Source organism: Panthera pardus, unplaced genomic scaffold, assembly GCF_024362965.1.
Source record: "Panthera pardus isolate Hobbes unplaced genomic scaffold, ASM2436296v1 HiC_scaffold_22, whole genome shotgun sequence".
Lineage (NCBI taxonomy): Eukaryota > Metazoa > Chordata > Mammalia > Carnivora > Felidae > Panthera > Panthera pardus.
In genome coordinates, this window is record NW_026526788.1 from 6,566,665 (window position 1) to 6,588,907 (window position 22,243).

At 39.5% G+C, this 22,243-nt stretch overlaps 1 protein-coding gene across 9 annotated transcripts in view; it reads right to left on the minus strand.

The window, feature by feature from the left end:
* LYST (lysosomal trafficking regulator) overlaps nt 1–22,243 on the minus strand; it is a 191,116-nt gene that overhangs the window by 141,958 nt on the left and 26,915 nt on the right. For 7 of the 9 annotated variants that reach the window (XM_053910211.1, XM_053910212.1, XM_019418948.2 and 4 more), the window contains 2 exons: nt 8,584–8,673; nt 4,311–4,509 (listed from right to left, as the gene is read on the minus strand). In XM_053910211.1, the coding sequence (XP_053766186.1) occupies nt 4,311–4,502 (192 nt within the window). In that variant the 5' untranslated portion in view covers nt 4,503–4,509; nt 8,584–8,673. The remainder of the gene's footprint in view (nt 1–4,310; nt 4,510–8,583; nt 8,674–22,243) is intronic. The other 2 variants (XM_019418943.2, XM_019418944.2) reach the window with 1 other exon arrangement.

Here is a 22,243-nt window from a genome sequence, read left to right on the forward strand (position 1 = left end):
TGAAAATGAAGACCACATTGAAGAACTTGTACAACCTAATTTCTAGACATACTGTAATGGCCACAGTAACCCAAACAGTACAGTATCAGTGAAAGAACAGATGACAGACAAATGGAACAGAAGAGTCTAGAAATAAACTCCACATAAATGGTTAACTGATTTTTCACATAGGTACCAAGGCCACTGGGGGAAAGAGCAGACTCTTAAGAACAAATGTTGCTGGAATAACTGGGTAACTACACAGGGAGGAGGGGGAGAAAGGAACTGTAGCTCCTGCCTCACACCATACACTAACATTAACTCAACGTGGATCACAGACCTCAAAATAAAAATACTAATTAAAAAGATTCTAGGGAAAAAAAAACAACAACACCTTTGTGACTTTGGGATGCAAGATAAGGATTTCTTAGAATACAAAACATGCTATTCACACAAAAACCCCTGCTGTTCTAAAGGCATTGTTAAGAAATGAAAAGGCAAGCCACAAAGAACATATTTGTAATCCAACAAAGACTTGTATCCAGAATACATTAAAAACAAACAAACAAACAAAGCCCCCTGCAACTGGATACCCCCCTGCAACTTTAAAAGTCAGAATAACCTGACTTTTAAAACGGGCACAAAACTTAAACAGACATTTGACAGAAGTCCTACAGCCAGTGAACACATAAAATAGCACTCAGCATCATTAGTTTTCACAGAAATGCAAATTAAAATCACAGTGAGATACTAGTTCATGTTCACGCAGGATGACTAGTATCAAACAGATTGGCAATGCCAAATATCAGAGAAGGTACGGAACAACTGGAATTTGCATACCTTGCTGGTGAGAATGAAAAGTGGTACAAACACTTTGAAAAAACAGTCTGACACTTTCTTATGACGTTAAACACCTACCCTTCGACACAGCAATTGTATGCCTAGATATTTACCCTGGAAAAACGAAAATATATTCCCACAAGGGCTTTTTTAAGGACGTTCATAGCGGCTTTATTTGTATTAGCCACATGGAAACGAAAGCCAAACGGTTAAACAACAGGCAGACGGTCGAATGGTGGTATATCCACACAACAGAACACCAATGAGAAACAAAACAGTGGATTACTGATTCACGCACAACAGGTGAAGATCCGAGACGTGAGAGTACATGCTGCCTGATTCCATTTACGTGAAATTCTAGAACAGCAAAACTACACTGAGGTGTTAGAAACTACAACTGTGGTTACATTGGAGTGGGAGAAGGGGAAGGGCTGCCTGAAAAGGGCATGAAAAGCTTTTTCTAGAGTGGTGGAAACGTTCTAGACTTTGACCTAGGCCGTGGTTACACAGGTATCACCCAACTGTATACACTTTACATCTGTATGTTCTTGACATGTAAATTATATGGTAATAAAAAGTGAGTTTGATTCTTTATACTAAATATCTATCAATAAAGTCCTGGCACAAAGGTGGAAGGTAAGGGCTTAAATTGTCTCTCCCCAGAGCACCCAGGAAGTGCTCCTTCGTGAGAAGCACACACAGAAAAGCTGAAGTTCCTATTGAAAGGCACAGCTTTGAATCTAGTGTTTTGATTCCACGTGAAATGATTAAACTTGTACAATTAAATTCCCCTTAAAGATTCAAATGATCATTCTCCATTTCCTGGTTTAAATAATTAAGTGTTAATAAGCCCTATTTTTTATTTATCTTTATTTTTAAATTAAAAAAAATTTTTAATGTTGATTTATTATTTATTTATTTTTAAATGTTTTTATTTATTTTTGTGGAAGAGAGAGAGACAGAGCCATGAACGGGGGAGGAGCAGAGAGAGAGGAAGACATAGAATTCAAAGCAAGCTCCAGGCTCCAAGCTGTCAGCACAGAGCCCGATGCGGGGCTCGAACCCATGAACTGTGAGATCATGACCTGAGCTGAAGTCAGACACTTAACCGACTGAGCCACCTAGGTGCCCCAATGTTTATTTTCGAGAGAAAGAGACAGAGTGCAAGCGGGGGACAGGTAGAGAGAGGGAGACACAGAATCTGAAACAGGCTCCAGGCTCTAAGCTGTCAGCACAGAGCCCGACATGGGGCTTGAACTCATGGACCGTGAGATCATGACCTGAGCTGAAGTCAGATTCTTAACCAACTGAGCCACCCAGATGCCCTTTTTAATTATTTTTTTTAATGTTTATTTGTTTTTGCGAGACAGAGAGACAGAGCATGAGTGGGGGAGGGTCAGAGAGTGACGGAGACACAGAATCCAAAGCGGGCTCCAGGCTCTGAGCTGTCAGCACGGAGCCTGACTTGGGGTTTGAATCCACCAACTGTGAGATCATGACCTGAGCCGAAGTCGGACGCTTAACCGACTGGGCCACTCAGGTGCCCTAAAAAGCCCTATTTTTTAAATGGCTATTTATTTGCTCCCTACTTCTACTTCTACGGTTCCTACTTCCCTTGCTCTAAATAATTCCAAAAGTGAATGACTGGGGAAAAGGGAACACAAGATATTACCCTAGGAAAAAATATTGTTGAAATTATGACTTGAATGATTTCGGTCATTTAATAATACATCAAAAGGTATTTTATGACTTAAAAGAGAAAGCATATAACTATCGAAATAGAAAGTAGATTAGTGTTTGCTTAGGGCTGAGGGGGATGGGAAGGATAGGGGAGTGACAGCTAAAAGGAACCAGGTCCCTGTTCGAGGTGATGAAATGTTCTAAAATTGACTATGGTGATGGTTGCGTGTATCTGTGATTATGCTAAAAACCACTGAGTTGTACACATGAAATGGGTGAATTCTAGGATATATGGATATCTTAATACAGCTGTCATTAAAAACCTCCTGAAATTTTGATTGGGATTACATTGTGGAATCTATACATCAATTTGGAAATAAAAAGTATCCTTACACTATTGACTTTTCCAATACGTGAAAATTACATAGTCCTACATTTATTTGGGTCTTCTTTAGTTTCCTTCAATACTGTTTTATAGAATTCTGTGTAGAAATCTGTGCATATTTTATTAGATTTATTCCTGAGTATTTGATATTTCTGATGCTATTTATGTATCTTTAAAAAAAAAAGAGAAAGCACTAAATTGTTCTAATGTGGGGTAAGAAAATGAACAGAGCATGATATGCTTATTATATCACCAAAATTTTGAGATAAAAACCATTACACATGATCTAACAAATAATTTTTTCTAACTTTAAGTTTTATTTTTGAAAAAAATCATACAAAATACAAAAATTAAATTATATGTAGTTACATAATTAATAAATAAAATTCATGAAAAGGAATCAAAATATATAAACCTGAAAATACTCTGGAAAATTTCATGACAGGTGGACACCACAGTGAACAAATACTTCCTGATATATATGTTAGGCTCCTTAGCTTATTGTGAGAACAGAGGCATTGTTTAATTTTAGTCTCTGTCTTTACCCAATATATGTATTAGCAAAATGCCTTCGTAGCAAAGAAATTTTAACAATGGTTAAGTTTATATCTGAAGCCAGTAACATATATCAGTGTTTAAAAATGTCTGTCATGAGGCGCCTGGGTGGCTCAGTCGGTTAAGCGTCCGACTTCAGCTCAGGTCATGATCTCATGATTTGTGGGTTTGAGCCCCACGTCCGGCTCTGTGCTGACAGCTCAGAGCCTGGAGCCTGCTTCCGATTCTGTGTCTCCCTCTCTCCTGCCCCTTCCCCCTCACGCTCTGTCTCTGTCTCTGAAAAATGAATAAGCCTTAGGAAAAAAAAAAAAAAAGATTGGATGACATCTCCATCTCCCAACTAGCTTTAAAGTTCCGTTAATTCTATAATAAGGAAACAATAAAATGCTATATGTTCGGACCATACTTTAAGCAAACACAATAAGGTACAAAAACCTAGACGTACACAAAGCATTCTCTACTTTTACCCCAGAATTAGTAAGCTCCCTAAATATAATTTACACTAAATTTTTCAAAAAATATATCTGACATTTATTGAAAGTGCGAATTCATAATGTTTCTGAATCGTACTCTTATATCCTTAGTAATAATCATAGTTATCTCACACTGATATTAGGACAAAAAGCATAATATGGATGAGGCCATCTGAGAATCCTAAGGCCATTTATAACCTAAGACATTTCTGACATTTTGGAAAGTATCCAAATAAATAGTATGTTCATAAATGAGGCTGCTTTTCTTTGTTGGGAGTGATGTGAGAGATAGGACTTTATCTCAAAGAGACTCTCACAAACTATGTAACTCAGAAATCATGTATCTGTAATTAACTACGATATACTGAGGAAAAAAATGATCTGATACGAAATGTTACCTGATCGATGATAGAATCTAGCTTGGTGAGTAACAGAAATCCTCGGCCGTGGACAAGGTAATGTCCAAGGGTTGCCATATGTGTCTCCTCTTCCTCTTCCTCCCTGGCCTCCACCCTCTGGACCACTGCATTGCAAAGCCGGTTGACATCCGTCAGAAATTCACGTGCCAGTGAGTTACTGTCGGTGCTCATGACCGAGCTATAAGATAAATATTACAAAAAAGAAGATTGGAGAAATAAAAATGTACGTTTAAAAACAGGTGTCTTTAAGGCTGTTTGTTTTTAACTAAAGCCTGGCTTTAAATTATCGGGCATTGGTACTTAACCCTATAATATTTTCAGACACAGATCTTATCTAGCCAGGGCTCCTTAAATATTCTTGCATGGCAGCAATTAGTCCCAGGTATGGAAATGGCTGAGCACAACCAAGAACGGGAAGTGAAAGCACCACAGAAGATGCACTAGTGACTGGTGGCAGTTAAGGCAGATCCCCGCCTTCTTCAAGAGCCGCATCGTAGAATAAAAATACACTCATAAAACAGTCTTGCTTTACATGGTTTAAAAATATGAATGGACCTTTTAAAAACTATAAACTGTTTTTCATGTGATGGAGCTGACAATCAGTGATGCCCCCCGCTGCAAACACCAGAGTTCAGTTAACGGAAAGAAAAAGGATTTACCACCAGGTAAATAAAAATTGAACAATTCTAGCAGCTTAAGTTATGCCACTTTGCTTCCTACTACACATTTAAATCAAATAAAGGACAATGTGACATTTTAAGATGAAGGAAAATAACGTAAAGCAGACAAAAGAGAGGAGAAACACCAATATAAAGAAAAACGTGTAACTATTTAAAATATTTTTTTAAATCTTGATTTATTTTTGAGAGAGAAAGAGGAAGTGGGGGAGGGACAGAGAGGAAAAAAGACACAGATTCCGAAGCAGGCTCCAGCCTTTGAGCTGTCGGCCCAGAGCCCGACGTGGGTCTCAAACACACAAACCATGAGATCGTGACCTGAGCTGATGTCAGTCGCTTAACCAACTGAGCCACCCAGGCACCCCAAAACGTGCAACTATTTAGAAAGGAAAAATCATGAACAATAAAATCTCCAAAGAACTTCAGAACAGTTTCATCTTAGGGCTAAAGGTACTTTTGAAACAGCCAGTAACCTTTAAAAACTTTTTAACCTGAAGAGGTTAAATTAAATAAGATGCATATTGTGGAGTCTTTCTTCACCCATGGGCGTTGGCAGGAACCTGCCTCAGAGCCCCTGCTGAGAAGGCAGTGGACCATATGACCATGCCTACTGCCAAGGGACAAGGCTGGCATCTGAGCACTAATCAGCCGAAGCACACCTGATTCATGGGGCAGCCGATGAACATCTGGCTGCAAGATGTGACTTGTTCAATGCAGCTTGCAAAGAGGCATTGAGCTAATCGGGCTTTCTTTCTTTCTCATGGGAATTTGAATTAAAGGGCATAGCTGATGTGCTGAAAAGTCACATAAATATGAAAAGTCACATAAATCAGGAGGTGGTTGAGGCTCAGAAGAAGCCAACTGGGTGAAAATGAACGACCAGGATGCAAAGAGAAGCAGATAAACACAAAAGGGAGAAACCAAAGAAATTCCTAATACTACTTTGGTTCCTGTTCAGTCTTGGGCCTGATCGATTTAATTCCTGGATTCCTATCAGGATCCTAGGTATTATTACAAAGCAATCCTTTCTTTAGTGTAGCAAAGATCATTGCTTTTAATATTATTGATCACTAGGAAAAAGAAAAGTATAAAAAAAATGTACATTACTCATTTATCCAAAATTGCAGCAATAATTTCTCTTACATAAATGCTGGTTCTCTATAAGCTTTCATAAGGTAAAATTATTCCATACATCAAATAGTTTATAATAATTTATAATAACACATACTAATTATATATATGTATATAATAATATAAACTAGTTCATATTCAGTCCATAGTTATCCAATTTTATTAACTTATTTCACCTAATCTGTCACTGATTTTAAGGTACATAATTACTTACATAAGAGAAATAATTTTAGTGTTCCACTAAAACAGAAATAAGACTGCCAGTTAAAGCGTAACACACTGCCTTCTTATCACTTAGAATTTTCCATACAATATCCCCTTCTGGGCCATCAAGACCATCCACCCTGCACTATCTCCTACGAGACGCACCATCTCCCACTGCTCCTGGGATTTTCTTCCAAAGATGCTGACATCATTCTGTGAGTTCTGATGCAGGTGTTTTCTTTTTTTTTTTTTAATTTTTTATGTTTTTATTTATTTTTGAGACAGAGAAAGACAGAGCACGAGCAGGGGAGGGGCAGAGAGAGAGGGAGACACAGAATCTGAAGCAGGCTCCAGGTTCTGAGCTGTCAGCACAGAGCCCGACGTGGGGCTCGAACTCACACACTGGGAGATCATGACCTGAGCCAAAGTCAGACGCTAAACCGACTGAGCCACCCAGGCGCCCCGATGCAGGTGTTTTCTTGATCTTACCAGATGGGATCAGCAAAAAGTTTCCGAAAACAACCCGGAAACATTTAAAACTCATCAGATATCGTACCGATGGTGCATGTAACTCAGCTGAAGTACTGATATGAACAGCTGTGACCAAGTTCACTCGTGAGCAGGCACGAACAACCCCTTCGCGAGGGCAGCCTGCCGACAGGGCTCCCTAGACACCACGAAGTGCAAGGCACGCTGCAACTTGAGCAATATTAAAAATGTGAAAGATCTAAAAATTGTGGTAATAATTAGGGTCTATTTTCCAGAAATTAAGGTAACACGAATATTTAATAGTGAAGAAATAATTTCAATCCCACTTCCTGAAAGCACAAGATGTCAGGTCAGCCGAAAGCATTATAATCCATGCGGAAATGTAGGTTATTCCTGATTTTTAAACGTACCTAAAATAAACACACAGTTACATAAACAGGATCTTATACGTAAATGATCTACTATCTGTTTTGGTTCACTCTGGGCGTCTGTTCACCTGCGCGCTCTCTCACTCTTCTTTGCGGCCCGGCATCCTGCTGCAGGTGCACATTACATGTGTTTCATTATACAGATGTACTATTGACTATGCAGCAATCTCTTGTTGAAGATTTAGGTTATTTCTCATTTTTATGATCATAAACAGAGCTGCAATGAACATCCTTGCACTACTTGAACATTTATTCTCTATGTCCTTGTGGTGGAAACTTGTCGGAAATATGTATTATTTTAAACATGGTTTAAACAGGTTTTAAACATGACTTGTTAGGTCTGCTCCTAGATGTTTTGCAGTTTTCGCTGCTATTCTAAATGGGATTTTGTTTCCATTATACATTCTAAGTAGGATAGAAAACTGGTTTATAGGAGGCAAATAGGAAGTAGATTTATTTTGATATAGTAATCATATACCCAAACTTCTTACTTTTTTTTTTTTTAGAAATTTCCAGATATAAAACCTTCTCATTTACAAATAACAAAAATTCTGAATTTTTCTATCCAACGTTCACATGCTTTCCACTCTTCTATCTAACAGCTTTAGTTAGCACTAACACAACAACATTGGTAGGGGTGACAGGGGACACTTTTGCTCTGCACGTTAAGAAATACTCATTTCTTCCGACTCATCTACTAGGAATGTTGAATTTCACTGAATGCCTTTCAGCCACTCTGAATGCCAACTGAAAAGATGACTGCACGGTATTTTAAAAAGATCTTTTTAAATACTTTGAATACCCAGCAAAGTATAAAGGATACATAACATGAGGTCATAGCCAATACTCAGACTTAGCAAGTATTAAACATTATGCTATGTTCAGATCAGTGTGTGTGTGTGTGTGTGTGTGTGTGCGCGCTCATGAGCAAAGAAATCAAACCTTACAGTACAGGAAAGCCACACCCCACCCAACTTCTTCCTCTCCTCAGTTGGTGTTCATCATTTCTATACATGTTTTTATAGCCATAAAATATTCAATATTGTTTTAGCTATTTTTAAAATGTATATAAATAGTATAGTATATGTATCCTTTATAACTTTGCATTTCCCTCTTAACATTACGTTTGTTCCTTTAAACCGTTGTGCAATAATGCCACTGTATGAATACACCACAATTTGTATGTCCATCTCTACTACAGGAAAAGAAAGCTTAGTTGTTTGTACTTTGGGGTTTAATGAACGTCACACAACTATGTAGTTTCAAAGGGTTAGACTGAAACAAGTATTTTGACTGTTAATATCTATTACATTAAATACTTACCAATCTCTCAACACTTCTGTAACATTTAGAGTCCTTATAATTTGAGCTCATGAACTAGATGAAACAAATATTCTTAGAATAAAGTTTCACCTATTAAAAAAAAAGACATACATATTAATGGTAATAGTAAGACACAAATAATTTTAATAAAGCTCTGACACAAAAATCAATGGCCAGTCTTCATATTTGATGTAAAGGAAGCCAACAAATTTCTTGAACCTCAAGAACACACTAAAAAGTTTCTGTAGCTCCAAGAATGGAATCTTGAGACAGGGAGTGTTAGAACCTGATCTGAACAAGGTGACTTGACCACAGCTTCTTACTCCTCCTCTGCTCCCAGCTCCTTCCAACCTCCAGAGGAATCACCAGTTAACTACAGAGGAAGGAGAATCAGGCCAGGGTCGATCTTGATTGGAATGAGGGAGGCAGTGGCATACCACCTGCATGCCGTGGGGAGCCAAGTCACTACTCTCCTGTGACAGTGAAAGGCATTTGAGGATCTATGAAAACTCAGAAAAATACTAAAACCAAATAATCAATAAACTACCACTAAACCTCATATCCATGTTGAATTTTTAAAAATGAATTAATCTTTTGTGTACAATACCATGAAGGCTATTTCTAGAATACTAAAGGATAAATTTCTACTCCTGGTGTAGCCGCAAGAATGCTTCTGTTTAGTTACCAGTTTTCGCTCTATAGTTTTGACTAGACAGAGGTATAAAAAATATTTCCTTAACACAGTTACAAGGCAACCATGAACATTTATTTTGAATCACAAATTTTAAAATCAGAATGATCTTTAATTCTTTCAAGATGCTCAAAGCTAGAGAACTTTCTTAAATTCCCTTCAGCTTGGCAAACAGTACTTGTACCACATTGTTCTAGGCACTTGAGGATAAAGTCTGCAGGCAATGGGATTAGCTGTTCGACTACACAGGGCTTTATGTGATGTAGGAAAAGACACCCTTTCCCAGACTGCAGCAGCCCCACAGCTAGCAAAGTACAGGATAGATTTCGGTCCCAATCCTTCACCCTGAGCACCAGACATCAGTCCATCAACTGCCGGACCAACTGAAACAGTCCTGGAATGAAGCCTCACGACACCATCCATACCTGCTCCTGCTGCATCCTGAACTACTAAAAATCATCTCGATATTTTGAACTCTAAAATTACAGAAGGGGAAGTTACTGATCAAATTGTGAGCCTAAATATGGTATTTTATTAATTGCTTTGACTATTACAAGGTGGAGCCATCAGGGATGTTATGCGTGATGCTATGGTGATTCCAGGTAACTCAGCATGGCCATTAGAAGTGGAAGTTGACAGGGGCGCCTGGGTGGCCTCGTCGGTTAAGTGTCCGACTTCGGCTCAGGTCATGATCTCACAGTTCGTGGGTTCGAGCCCCACATCGGGCTCTGTGCTGACAGCTCGGAGCCTGGAGCCTGCTTCGGATTCTGTGTCTCCCTCTCTCTCTCTGCCCCTCCCCTGCTCATGCTCTGTCTCCCTCTCTCTCAAAAACAAATAAGCATTAAAAAAACAAAAACAAAAAACAGCGGAAGCTGACAGACAACTGGATCCGTCTGTTTTTCCCTGTTATCAGGGAACACTTCTAGGCCACGCTGAGGGACTTCTCTAATACTTGAAACTGGGATGGCTTCTTTATCTATATTTTACGCAGCCCAGCTTGGATATCCATGGAGTTTCATTCTATCCAAGATTGTCACTCTATCAGCGGGCAGAGTCAGTTGTGCCCCCCACCTTCCTCTACCCCACGATCACACACACAGCTGCACTCCGACATTTATCATCCTGTATTATACCGGAGGGCCATAAAGTCTGCAAATACAGCCTTGGAAACTAGATTGAAGATATCCTCAGGGCATTATATGTATTTGCCTCTGTTTCCAAACTACATAAACACCCTGTAGTTACTTATGACTGTCTTACCCACTAGGTCATGAGTTCCTTAAAGGCCAGGAACTTAATAAAAAGTCTTATTACTTTTTGTACTTTATAGCTAAAACATCAAATTTAAAAATCGTTATTAGTATCATATTCAACTTTTTTTAAACTTTAAGTTCATTTATTTATTTTGAGAGACAGAGAGCAAGTGAGTGAGTGAGCAGGGGTGGGGCAGAGAGAGAGGAGAGAGAGAATTCCAAGCAGGCTCCATGCTGTCAGCACAGAGCCCGGTGTGGGGCTTAAACTCATGAGCCATGAGATCATAACCTGAGCTGAAATTAAGAGTTGGATGCTCACCTGACTTAGCCACCCAGGCACCCTATCATATTCAACTTCTAATGCAACAATTCCTATAATGCCATAAATAAATAAAACTTTCTCCTAACAATATTATAAGAACTTTTATATTCTTAAAATAAATGAAAAGCATAGCAAAATACCTATAATCACACAAATGACCTCAGGAAAATAATGTTTCACTTCTTCTTTTCTTTTTTTTTTCTTTTTTTAATGTTTATTTTTGAGGCGAAGGGAGAGGGAGGGGCATAGAGAGAGGGAGACAGAGGATCCAAAGTGGGCTCTGAGCTGACAGCAGACAGCCCGATGTGGGGCTTGAACTCACGAGCCATGAGAACATGACTTGAGCCGAAGTCGGACTCTTAACCAACTGAGCCACCTAGACGCCCATAAGTTTTACTTTTTCTAATACAGTGACTGGTGAAGTGTAAAACATGAATGGCCGAATCAAAAAGCAAAAACCTGACAATGTATTAGCTATACCTGTTAGTTTTATTTCATCAGAAATTTCATTAATATGGCATTTACTTCAACAAATATTTATGGAACATTTACAACCTGCTGGCTCCTATTTTTGGCACTAGGAACAGTGCAAAAACAAAGTCCCTGCCCTCATGGATTCCAGTGAGATACAGACAGATGGAAAACAAACATATCGTAAAGTCAGGCAGTGCTAAGTGTTACAAAAAAGTAAAGGAGTAAGGGTACAGAGCAACAGGAATGCTACTGTCATAGAGATTCCATAGCGATAAGGCTAAAGAGGTAATATCTGAGCTGAAGCCTGAATGAAGGAAGACAATGGGTCATGTGAGCATCTGGGGAAAGCAGTCCAGGACTCCGAGATTAGTTTCTGTTTGATGCACTGGATACTGAGTGCAAGAGAAGAAGTTAAAAATTATTACAAAGAGGGAGAAAAGCTACTCATTCCCACTTGCCAGGGACTGAAGTAAGGTGTAGAGAGGTGAAAAAGAAGTGTTCCCCTAGAACTGTTTCTCCTTAAGAATAGAAGTCGCCTTCCCGCCTGCCCCCCACCCCAAAAAGTCCACAAGACTTTTTAAGGCTGTGTGAAGAGCAGCAGTGTTTAGTGATCGACAAGACAAACAGGACAGGAGGATGGGACGGAACATAAAGTTCTATTTTCGCTATGCTAAATCTGACAGGTGGCTTGAAAACCAAGTAGATATTTGGATACACCAAACTGGACTCCAGGTGGGGAGGCTGGAACTGGTGAATCAATTTGGGAGTTATCAGCATACGGAAGGATTTTAACAGGACGAGAAGGATGAAATAACCCAGAGCAGTGCTGTCCAACAGAACTTTCTGCAATGACAGGACTGTGGCTAGTGGCCACACTATTGATCAGTGGGGAACAGAAAGTGAGTATAAATGAACCAGAGAAGAGATTCTAAGGCTCAGCCCACGGGTTAGCATCCCCAAGTCGGGAAGCGGAGCAGGATCCAGCACAAGACACTGAGAAGGAGCAGCAGGTAGGGCAGGAGAAAAATAAGGAGAGCGGTGCCTCCCAGAAACCAGGTAAAGAAAGCTCAAAACAGGAAAGATTGATCAACTGTGTCAAATATTGCTGACAGGTTGAGTAAGATGAAGACTGGGTAATGACCACAGGATTTAGCAACGTGGAAGTTACTGAAACCTGTCAAAGAGTAGTCTCAGCGGAGTGGCAGAGGGTGGTGAGGAAACGGAGGCAAGGGGGTTAAGACAGCTGTTTTGGGAAGTTCTGCCACTGGGTGGCAAGGAAATGGGTGGTAGCTTGAAGGGAACATGGGGTGGGGAGGTGGTGCTTTTTATTTATTTTTTAATGAATGACATTATGGCACGTTTGTAAGCTGAGATACTATTATAGCACGTTTGCATAGCATGTTTCTCCAACAGGGGAAGGAAAATAAATGAAAAGCTAGAACGAGAGGAGGTAATTGTCGCAGCAGTGAGTAGGCAATATGAAGAGTATCTAGCACCACAAGTGATAGGAACAGGGACGGTTCGCGTAATGGAACAAAAAGGATGACAGTACGTGAGTACACGCAGGTAGATTAGCAGCTCTGGCAGCGAACAGACCAAGATTTGGGCGCTTTTGTTTCCTTGGTGAAACCAACTGCAAGGTTCCCGGCTGAGAGTGAGAAGTAGGAGGAGGTGTTAACCAATGAGTGGAACAGGGTCAACACAGCAACCCCTAAGAGACCTCCCCCTAGGCTGCCATTAGTAACTAAGACTGAGTTCGGGTGTTCAATCCCCGGCCCTGTATTATGGTGCAATTCCCCAACACGTTCCCATGCACAGAATGATAGAATGGATGATGTCAAATACCGTTTGGGAGATATATCACAGCCTCAGCATCTCCTAACCTGTGCATGTGGCATCCCTGCCAAAGGCGGAAACTGGGCTACCTGGAATGAATTGTTCTTAGAAAATCCCTGTAACCATGACTGCTCATCTTTACCTTTTGTAAATATTGGAGAATCTTTTAAAATGATCTCTAGAATCTTCTGCGGAAGTAGCATCAAGCTCATCGAAATGTATGTTCATATATATACACACATGTATTTATGTTCATATATATACGTATGTACATATACATATATATGCATGTATATACACGTATATACATATATGTATATGTACGCATATACATATATACAAATACATACATACATAATTTTGGAACTTTAGTCCTCCACAGTCTTCTAGCAGTTTTCAAATTCACCACAATGACTCAAAGATTACCAGTTTGTCAATGACATTAACACATTTTCTCAGAATCTGAACCTGAGATGTGAACTCATTTAGAGCAGCCAATGGTTCTGGTACAATCTCCTCTCTAATCCTGGGCTTAAACTTTCTCCTATTATTATTCTTACATCCAGTCTTACTAGTCTATGTATAGATCATTCTTCATCATCAAAGAAGTCAGAAACACAACAGAAGCTGAGAATTTTCATTTACTCTCTGTATCCAATTATAGGGTCAGGGTTTTTGTGTATTTTTTTAGATCTTTTTAAAACATTGTGTGTATAGCTGACACAATATTACATTAGTTTCAGGTATACAACATAGTGATTCAACATCTCTACACTTTATGCTGTGCTCACCACAAGTGTAGCTACTCTCTGGGGGTCAGTCTGTTTAAAAGAAAAAAAATCTATTATTTGCTTGCTGTTTTCATCTTCTACATATAAAATGTAAAAGGTCACCCTTAACCTCTTTCAAAACCTCAGCTCATTATTCTCTCTTAGTGTTGGACTCCATCCGCCGCCGCCCCTTTTTCTGAGAGAGAGAGAAAGCGTGCACATGTCCGTGATCGGGGGGAAAGGGGTGGGAGGTGCAGGGGGGCAGAGAGAGAGAATCCTAAGCAGGCTCCATGCCCAGTAAGAAGCCCAATGCAGGGCTCAGTCTCACGACCCTGAGATCATGACCTGAGCTGAAATCAAGAGTCAGACACATAACTGACTGAGCCACCCCGGCATCCCTGTATTCTCTTGTTAGACGTGAGATCTGTACCTATATCTATATATTTTTGTTTCGTATCCTTCTTTCCTTCTTCTACACATATTATTTTAAAATATGAGTTCATCTGGCCACTTACCTCTCTTTTCTTCACATTATCTCCAGTGGTTCAGTAAAAACTCTGCCTATGGCCACCTTACAACCACCTTCCCTTCTGGAGACTATATCCATGGCATCTTATCTATCTTTTCTTTGAAAAAAGATATGTATTTCTAATTCTCGAAATTCCAGCTTTGATCCATATTCCTCTTCCTGTTTTTTTTACTGATCCATTTAGCTACCATTTACTAAAACACCCACTCTGCGCTAGGCACTAAGAATGCAAAATGTGAAAGTAATTCCATCTCTGCGCCTAAGAAGGTCCCATTATGGTGGCAAAGGCGAACCAATACACAGGTACTGTATACTGATGAGGGGACACTGAGCCCAATTTGAGTAGTCAGGGAAGCTTCATGATGGACACAATCTTTCAGTAAAAGTTGAGCATGTAAAGGGAGAAAGAAAAGGGGGGCAGAAAGGCATTACAGACAGAAAGAGCAGCTCAAGTCAAGTCCCTGAGAGAATTATGGTTAAGTGTGGTAATAAAATACAAAATGAGAAGCAGGAAAACAAGGATGGAGAGAGCAGTGACCAAGGATGAATAAAAGGACCTCCTGGTGGGCTCAGAGCTCAGCAGAAGTTGAAAACCATGAACGCTGGGTAGTGTCACTTTTCTCAGATGTTTGAGATTCTCCCGCAAGGCTTAGCTGCTTGGATCTAACAGTAGATAACACAGATTGTGTCGCTGACACAGAGATGGGAGTTTGGGTGGGTGAGGCAGCAGAAGTGAAAGGGAAAGGGAATCAAGGGTACAAGTGAGAGAACAATCCATACAGTCAAAACTGGGCTGTAGACCGGGTAGGAAAGAGAAAGAGGCCAGGTAGATGCTGACATACAAGTTGAAATACAGGCAACCCACGTCTATGAGATTAAAGGAAAAAAATGAGGGAATTAAGGATATAGGAATTTTGGAATTTTTAGATTTCTGAAACAAGCAGTTCCAGACCATAACATCACCCAGAGTGTGACCCTGCAAGTAGGTGTCTGAAATGCAAGTTAAGGTCACTGCAGTTAAGTAACCATGAGGCTGGATCATGGTTAGCTCTCAAATAAAAGTTCCTCGGTGACAGGGATTTTGTCTGCTGCGTTTACTGCAAAATCGACAGCATCTAGCACAGTATGTGGCACAACCTTCTGTTGAATTTCTTAAATGAACATCACGGATTTCTCCCAGGATTCCCATTATTTTCACCTGTCTAAGGAGCCCTCATTGTGGGTCAAAATTAGGCTCGGAGTTATCAGCTCCCCTGACTATTTCCTTAACCTTCCGGAAATGAAACGGTCAATAAAGTAAGTCAACAGCAGCCCTGCTTTTACTGAGTGAGACTTCCCACAGACATTTGGACAGCCGACTATGATATCTCAGCTCTGTTCTGGTTCTGTGATTAATTTCCACAACCTATTATCCAAAAGATCACAGAATTAAGCCATCACCGTCAGTCTTGTGGATTCTGACATAGTCATTTCCTTGACGTACAGTATAAAACTACTACACCTCCCCCCTACACCACGTCATTACCACAGATATTCTTCAGTTTTAGGCATTTTTTAATACCTTGTCCTTTCTGTTTTAGTCAGTGCTACCAATAACATTACATTTACCACTGAAAATAAAATCCCACGCTCAACAATAGGACAAGAAAGGCTCTCTAGGTCACCAAGTTGCCTCCCTAAGAACCATCAAACCTATCACTAATTCATTCATTCATTCATTCAACCAAAATTTATTTCTTATTCAATAAATACTTACTAATCTGCTTACTCATTATATTTCCCTAGTTCTAAATCTGTTCTGAATAGTCCAACAGTCAGCATTGTGACAGTGGTGCAAATAAAGGCAGGACATTGGGAATCTAGCCAGTACTAGCCGCAACACAGAGCTGTGTCAAGTTGGGCTTCCTTTTCCATAAAATGTCTGTCCCACAGAATTACTGTGTGGATCTTCAAAGATTATATAACATCAGGAAACGTTCTTGGTAAACACTACAGCTTTTTAAATGCTCAGTGCTAGGGGAACAGCAGAGAGTGCCATCTGCAGGAAGAAAAAGATCATCGCCACCTGTCCTCAGAACTGTGTATGGAAATGTTGATGTTCTGCTCTATGACCATATAGTTTCCAAGGAAGCACTGAAAATAAAAGTAGGGAGTACCTGTCTTGTGACTTTGACAGAAAAGGAAAAGAGGAAAAAGACAAGAAAAAAGTTTATAATAATGAACTTTATCCTTATAGCCTCATTAGAAATCACACATTTTCCTCGGGAAATGGTAACACTGGAAGGACTCAATTCCTAACTTTAACCAAATGCCAAAATCCTGGTAAATTCATCTTTATTTTTTTTATTATTAAAAAATTTTTTTATGTTTATTCACTTTTGAAAGAGAGAGATAGAGCACAAGCAGGGGTGGGGTGGAGAGAGAGGAGGACACAGAATCTGAAGCAGGCTCCAGGCTCTGAGCTGTCAGCACAGAGCCCGACGTGGGGCTCGAACTCACGAACTATGAGATCATGACCTGAGCCGAAGTCAGACGCTCAGCTGACTGAGCCACCCAGGCGCCCCTGGTAAATTCATTTTTAAAATAATATTAAGTGCTTGCCTAAATTTCCTAATTATAATAGTATTAGGGAAATTGCCATTGGAAAGAATATCTTAAAAAATTTCTTTTAAAATGTTTATTTTTCAGAGAGAGAGACAGAGACAGAGACAGAGACAGAGTAGGAGCACAGGAGGTCAGAGAGAGAGGGAGACACAGAGTCTGAAGCAGGCTCCAGGTTCTGAACTGTCAGCACAGAGCCCGACGTGGGGCTCGAACCCACAAACCACGAGATCATGACCTGAGCTGAAGTCAGATGCTTAACCAACTGAGCCACCCAGGCGCCCCGGAAAGAATACTTTTAGAAATGTATTATGTACCAAGAAGGAGGAGACTGCTATCAATCACAGGATTATTGTAAGGATTGACTACAATACTATACAGAATAATAAATATTCAGTGAGTTCTTTTGAATCAGAACTTGCCACTATTTGAAGCAGACTTTTGAAAATAAAGGCTGTTTGTTATGGACTATTAATCATGCTAAATCCCATCTCTCCAGAGTTCAATATATATTGACTAAAGACTGATTCGTGACTTTCTCAAAGATCTCACATATTCTTTGTAACAAATCACTAAATCTAAAAACCCTTAGGAGAAAAACTTGATAACACTATACTATTTCATAAGTGACATAAATAAAGGTATGAACATGAATATGTTAGAATCATACATTTTCACAATGGCAGAAAAGTTTAGACATCATATTATCCAACCACATTCCACAGTTAACAAAAACTGAGACTCACAGGTCCACAGTCCCATGGTTAGGTCCCATGACAGTTGTCTTGGGAGTTACATGATATGTTTAGAGCTAATTAAGTAGAACGAAAATAACCAAGTTTATTAACCAAGACGTGACCTTTCTCCTTCTGTCAGGTCAATTAAAAATTAGACAATGGGCAAAGAAGTTTCCTTAACACTAAATACTATCTCTGAATGTTATCCGGAACTTTGACTCAAGTCTGCTAGGTTTCAATCTACACACCTGGAAACACACTTCAAGAACCTCTCTACAAACTTCTGTTTGTTGCACTAAGTGCAAATGCAACTAGACAGTAATCCTGCCTCTGTGTCCTATGCTGTTTCCTTCCACCAGTCAAATATCCTGCCACCCCAAACTTCTCAAGGTATTCTATAGCTTCATGTTATCTTTTTGCATATGTTTCCACATTTCTCTTTTACATCAAGAAGTAAATGAACTGGAGAAAAAAAAAAAACCCACAAAACTCTGCTCCTCCTAGAAAGAAATATTCACATTTTAACAAGAAGTAACACCTTCAGCTCTAACTGGAGTTACAAAGTACGAGACGCATTAGTCACAGAAGTCAGCTCTGATGTAGATGTTCCATATTAAAAACATAGGACTACACTAATCCTTAACCAGTAAATGTGTGTGTGGGGGGGGGGGGGGCGGGGAGGAGGAAGAACAGTTGTACTGTTCCTACTTTTATTCTGTATTATGCATTTATGTATTTGTATTATAGAACGCAAAAATGTGCTGAAATAATTTTAATTTATGTACAATTGCTTAGCCTGATTTAAAAAACTCAATAAAATGAAAATGGCAGTGGTGTGGGGGCAACAGGTGGAAATCTAAGCAGTGGCCCCAGAAAAATGAACATATTATTTTTTTTTTTCACATTTCAGGAATCGACAAACACCCACCTATTCCCCTCCCCCTCTCTAAGCCCATGAAGTCTTGGTTAACACTCTCCATCGTGGCTGCCTGGACACCTGTACCCGGCCCAGAGAGAAGTCATCATGACCCCTCATTCGACAAAGCTGGCCTGGGTACAACATAGCAAGGCAGAAGTTTGAAGTAAATTGAGAGGAAGCCACACCAAAATGTACCGAAGCTAAGCCCTTCCACAAGCAGTTCATTTTCCCTACAACAAACAAATGGGGAACCAGATATCTCAGAAGAACCTGGGTTTGATCCTGAGCACCGTAAAAGAATGGAGATTGAGACACTGTAGTTATAGTGAGGTGGCAACAAGAAGAACTACAAAGACTCATCAGGGGAAATCATCTCCTGCCGCTTCACAGCCTCCTAGGAGGAATGTGCTAGAAGTTTTACACCAAATGGCTCATACACCTTGAAATCACATCTCTGGATTTTTATAGAATAACAAGAATGATGGTGATGATACAGCTAACATCTAACACAACTACGAGACATGAGGCACTACTGTAAGCACACTACGATGGTAGCTGGTTTATTCCTCATAAGGATGTTGTAAGTACAATTCTCTCCCCACTTGTCACATGTCACAAACTGAAGCACTGTGAGGTTAAGCAACTGCTTCAGGCCACACAGCTACTACGCGTCAGAGGCAGGATACAGACTCAGGCACTCTCTGGATTCTGCATACAAATTTCTATTCTCCCAAGCAAACTTCAACTCCTCCCTCCAACAAACCAGCTCTTCCTTCCTCACTCCTATTTCAGTTGATGGGCTCTACCCACTTACTCAGGGAAATGCTACCAGAATAGCCATTTCATCTGGGGCCCAGTCAGTTCTTCCGTTTGACAGCTTTGCTGGTTTACCTCTGCCATCTGCTACTTGCTAACTCTATGACCCTGGCTTACTTGGCTTCCTCTCTCTAAGTCTCAGTCTTATCTAAGAGCATGTAAAATTGTTGCGAATATTCATTCATTCATTCAAGCTTGTGCATGCAAATGGGAGAGGGGTAGAGGAGAAGGAGAGGGAGAATCCCAAGCAGACTCCACACTCAGCGCAGAGCCCAAGGTGGGGCTTGAGCTCACAACTGTGAGATCATGACCTGAGCTGAAATGAAGAGTCAGATGTTCAACTAACTGAGCCACCCAGCCACCCCTGCTGTGAATATTTTTTATTAATTTAAATTCAAGGTCGCTAACACACAGTGTAGTATTGGTTTCAGGAGTATCCTGTTGTGAATATTTAAATTACATGGGATAACTCACATAACATGCGATGCATGGGGAGGGGCAGACTGGAGGAAGATCAATAATTATTAGTGATTATGATCATTACCTTGAATGCCTGGATGCCGGAGCATCCACAGGCCCTCATCCCCTCTCTCACTTGTAATACTGACAACCTCTTAATTGGTTACTCTGCCTGGTCTACTTTCCATCCAATCCAAATTCTACAACTGCTAAAAATGTCATTCACGTTTCCTAAAATAATAAATGACACTCCAATTCCTAGGGAATAAGTTCCCAACTCCTTATTATCGTGCTATGTCATTCCCTCCATCTAACCTTTCTAATCTCTCGGCACATCTCAGAACACGTTCCAGCACCCCATAACTCCTCCTAAGGGTGCTCACTGTCTCAACACTATTTCACTAATGTTGCTTGTCATGTTGTTGCTGCTGCAGAAATTCCTATTCATTCCCAGTTCATTACTTTCAACATGCCTCTTAAGACTCACCGCCTTGTGTTAACGGTATTGTATTGTTTCTTTCCAAACAAGATTATACTCCCCTTAAGAAGGAAAATCAGGTCTCATTTGTTTCGAAAAAAAATCTTTTTGCCTAATACAGTGCCACAGATAGTAAGAGCTCAACAAACAAACACCAATTCATTTGATACTAACTTTGATAGAAAACATTTTAACATTCAAATTCCTTTAGGAAATTTTCCCACAACTTAAACTCTGAGAAATAAATAGCCACATTTACAAAAGCCTTTTTCTGTTCGATAGCATGAGGAAAGTGCTACAAAACACGTAAAAAACGTTACCAAAAAGTATTTAGATTAAAAACAAAAAACTTTAGCAATAAAATCTTGGATGTTTATTCTTCCTATTTTAAAGATTATAATGCAGAGGACACAGTTTAAAAGTTCTTTAAAATCAATTTTGGAAATAACGGTTTTCCGTATCTCCTAAAGAAACAATAAAAACCCAGATTGGGATCTTATCCTAAATGTGAAATGAAAATAATAAAAATGTTTTATATAGCAGCACCATAATCATCAGTTTTTAATATTTGTCTTGTATAAGGTAAACGATTCTGCAAATTGTTTCAGAAATACTGAACACAGATATACAGAAGCTGTAAAGACACCACGTAAGTGTGCATGGCAATAGTTTCCTCTTATTCCTTCATAATTCTTATAGACAGTGTGAAAATTAGCTTCCCTTCTAAAAACAATTTGGTTGAGGCAGTCAATTACAGACAAATGTGTTCACTGTTATAAAACGTGGCACATCAAGAAAGATTAGCAGTGAGATCAAGTTGAGACCCAGCTGCTTACTCTGCCACTCTCTAACCATCTGTGAAGATGGATAGATAGATAGTAGGAGAGAAGGTACTGAGAGTGATAGAGAACAGAAATAAAAAAGGAGTATATATTAAGCAAATGCATTTCAACTTCAAACTATGCTTAATATTTTTTTCTACTACATCGAGTATCATCACAATTTAGTTTCTACCACTGTGGTAAACATGTAGACATGTGTAAAGAAGAGGGGTTAAAGTTATAAATGAATTACATACTGAAAACCAAATGCTATCACTTTTTATAGTATATCAGACATCTTTTGGTTAGGAGATTACTTTCATAAAGTGCATTAAAATGTTCAAGAGGTTGGCAGTATAGTCTAAAGAATACTACACTAAAAACCAAAAGATTTTAGGTTTTCTGTTTCTGCCTCAAACACTCTTTAGAATCTTAGGCAAATGTTTAACCTTTCTGATCCCCATTTTTCTCATACATATTAAAACAAAAACAGGGGCACCTGGGTGGCTCAGTTGGTTAAGTGTCCGTCTCTTGATCTCGGCTCAGATCATGACCTCACAGTTCATGAGATCTGCCCTCACATCAGGCTCTGCACTGGCAGCACAGAGCCTGCTTGGGATTCTCTCTCTCCCTTTCTCTCTGCCCCTCCCACGCTCATGTGCACACACATGAGCATACATGCTCTCTCAAAATAAATAAAAATAAAATAAAAACAAAAACAAAATAGATGATTTCTAATTATTTTTTGGGTGTGAACTTCCATGACAGTATAGTATGCAGAAAACAGAAATATAGTAATAGTAATATAGTAACAGTAAGCATCAAAGTTAATTTAAAATTAAAATTACACATTCTAAATGTTTCCTTAAATTGTGCATAATCAAGTTTTATCAAAACTACCTTACTGGGATTCTATTTTTAAAAATAAAGTGTAGAGAAAATGAGTATGTTTCA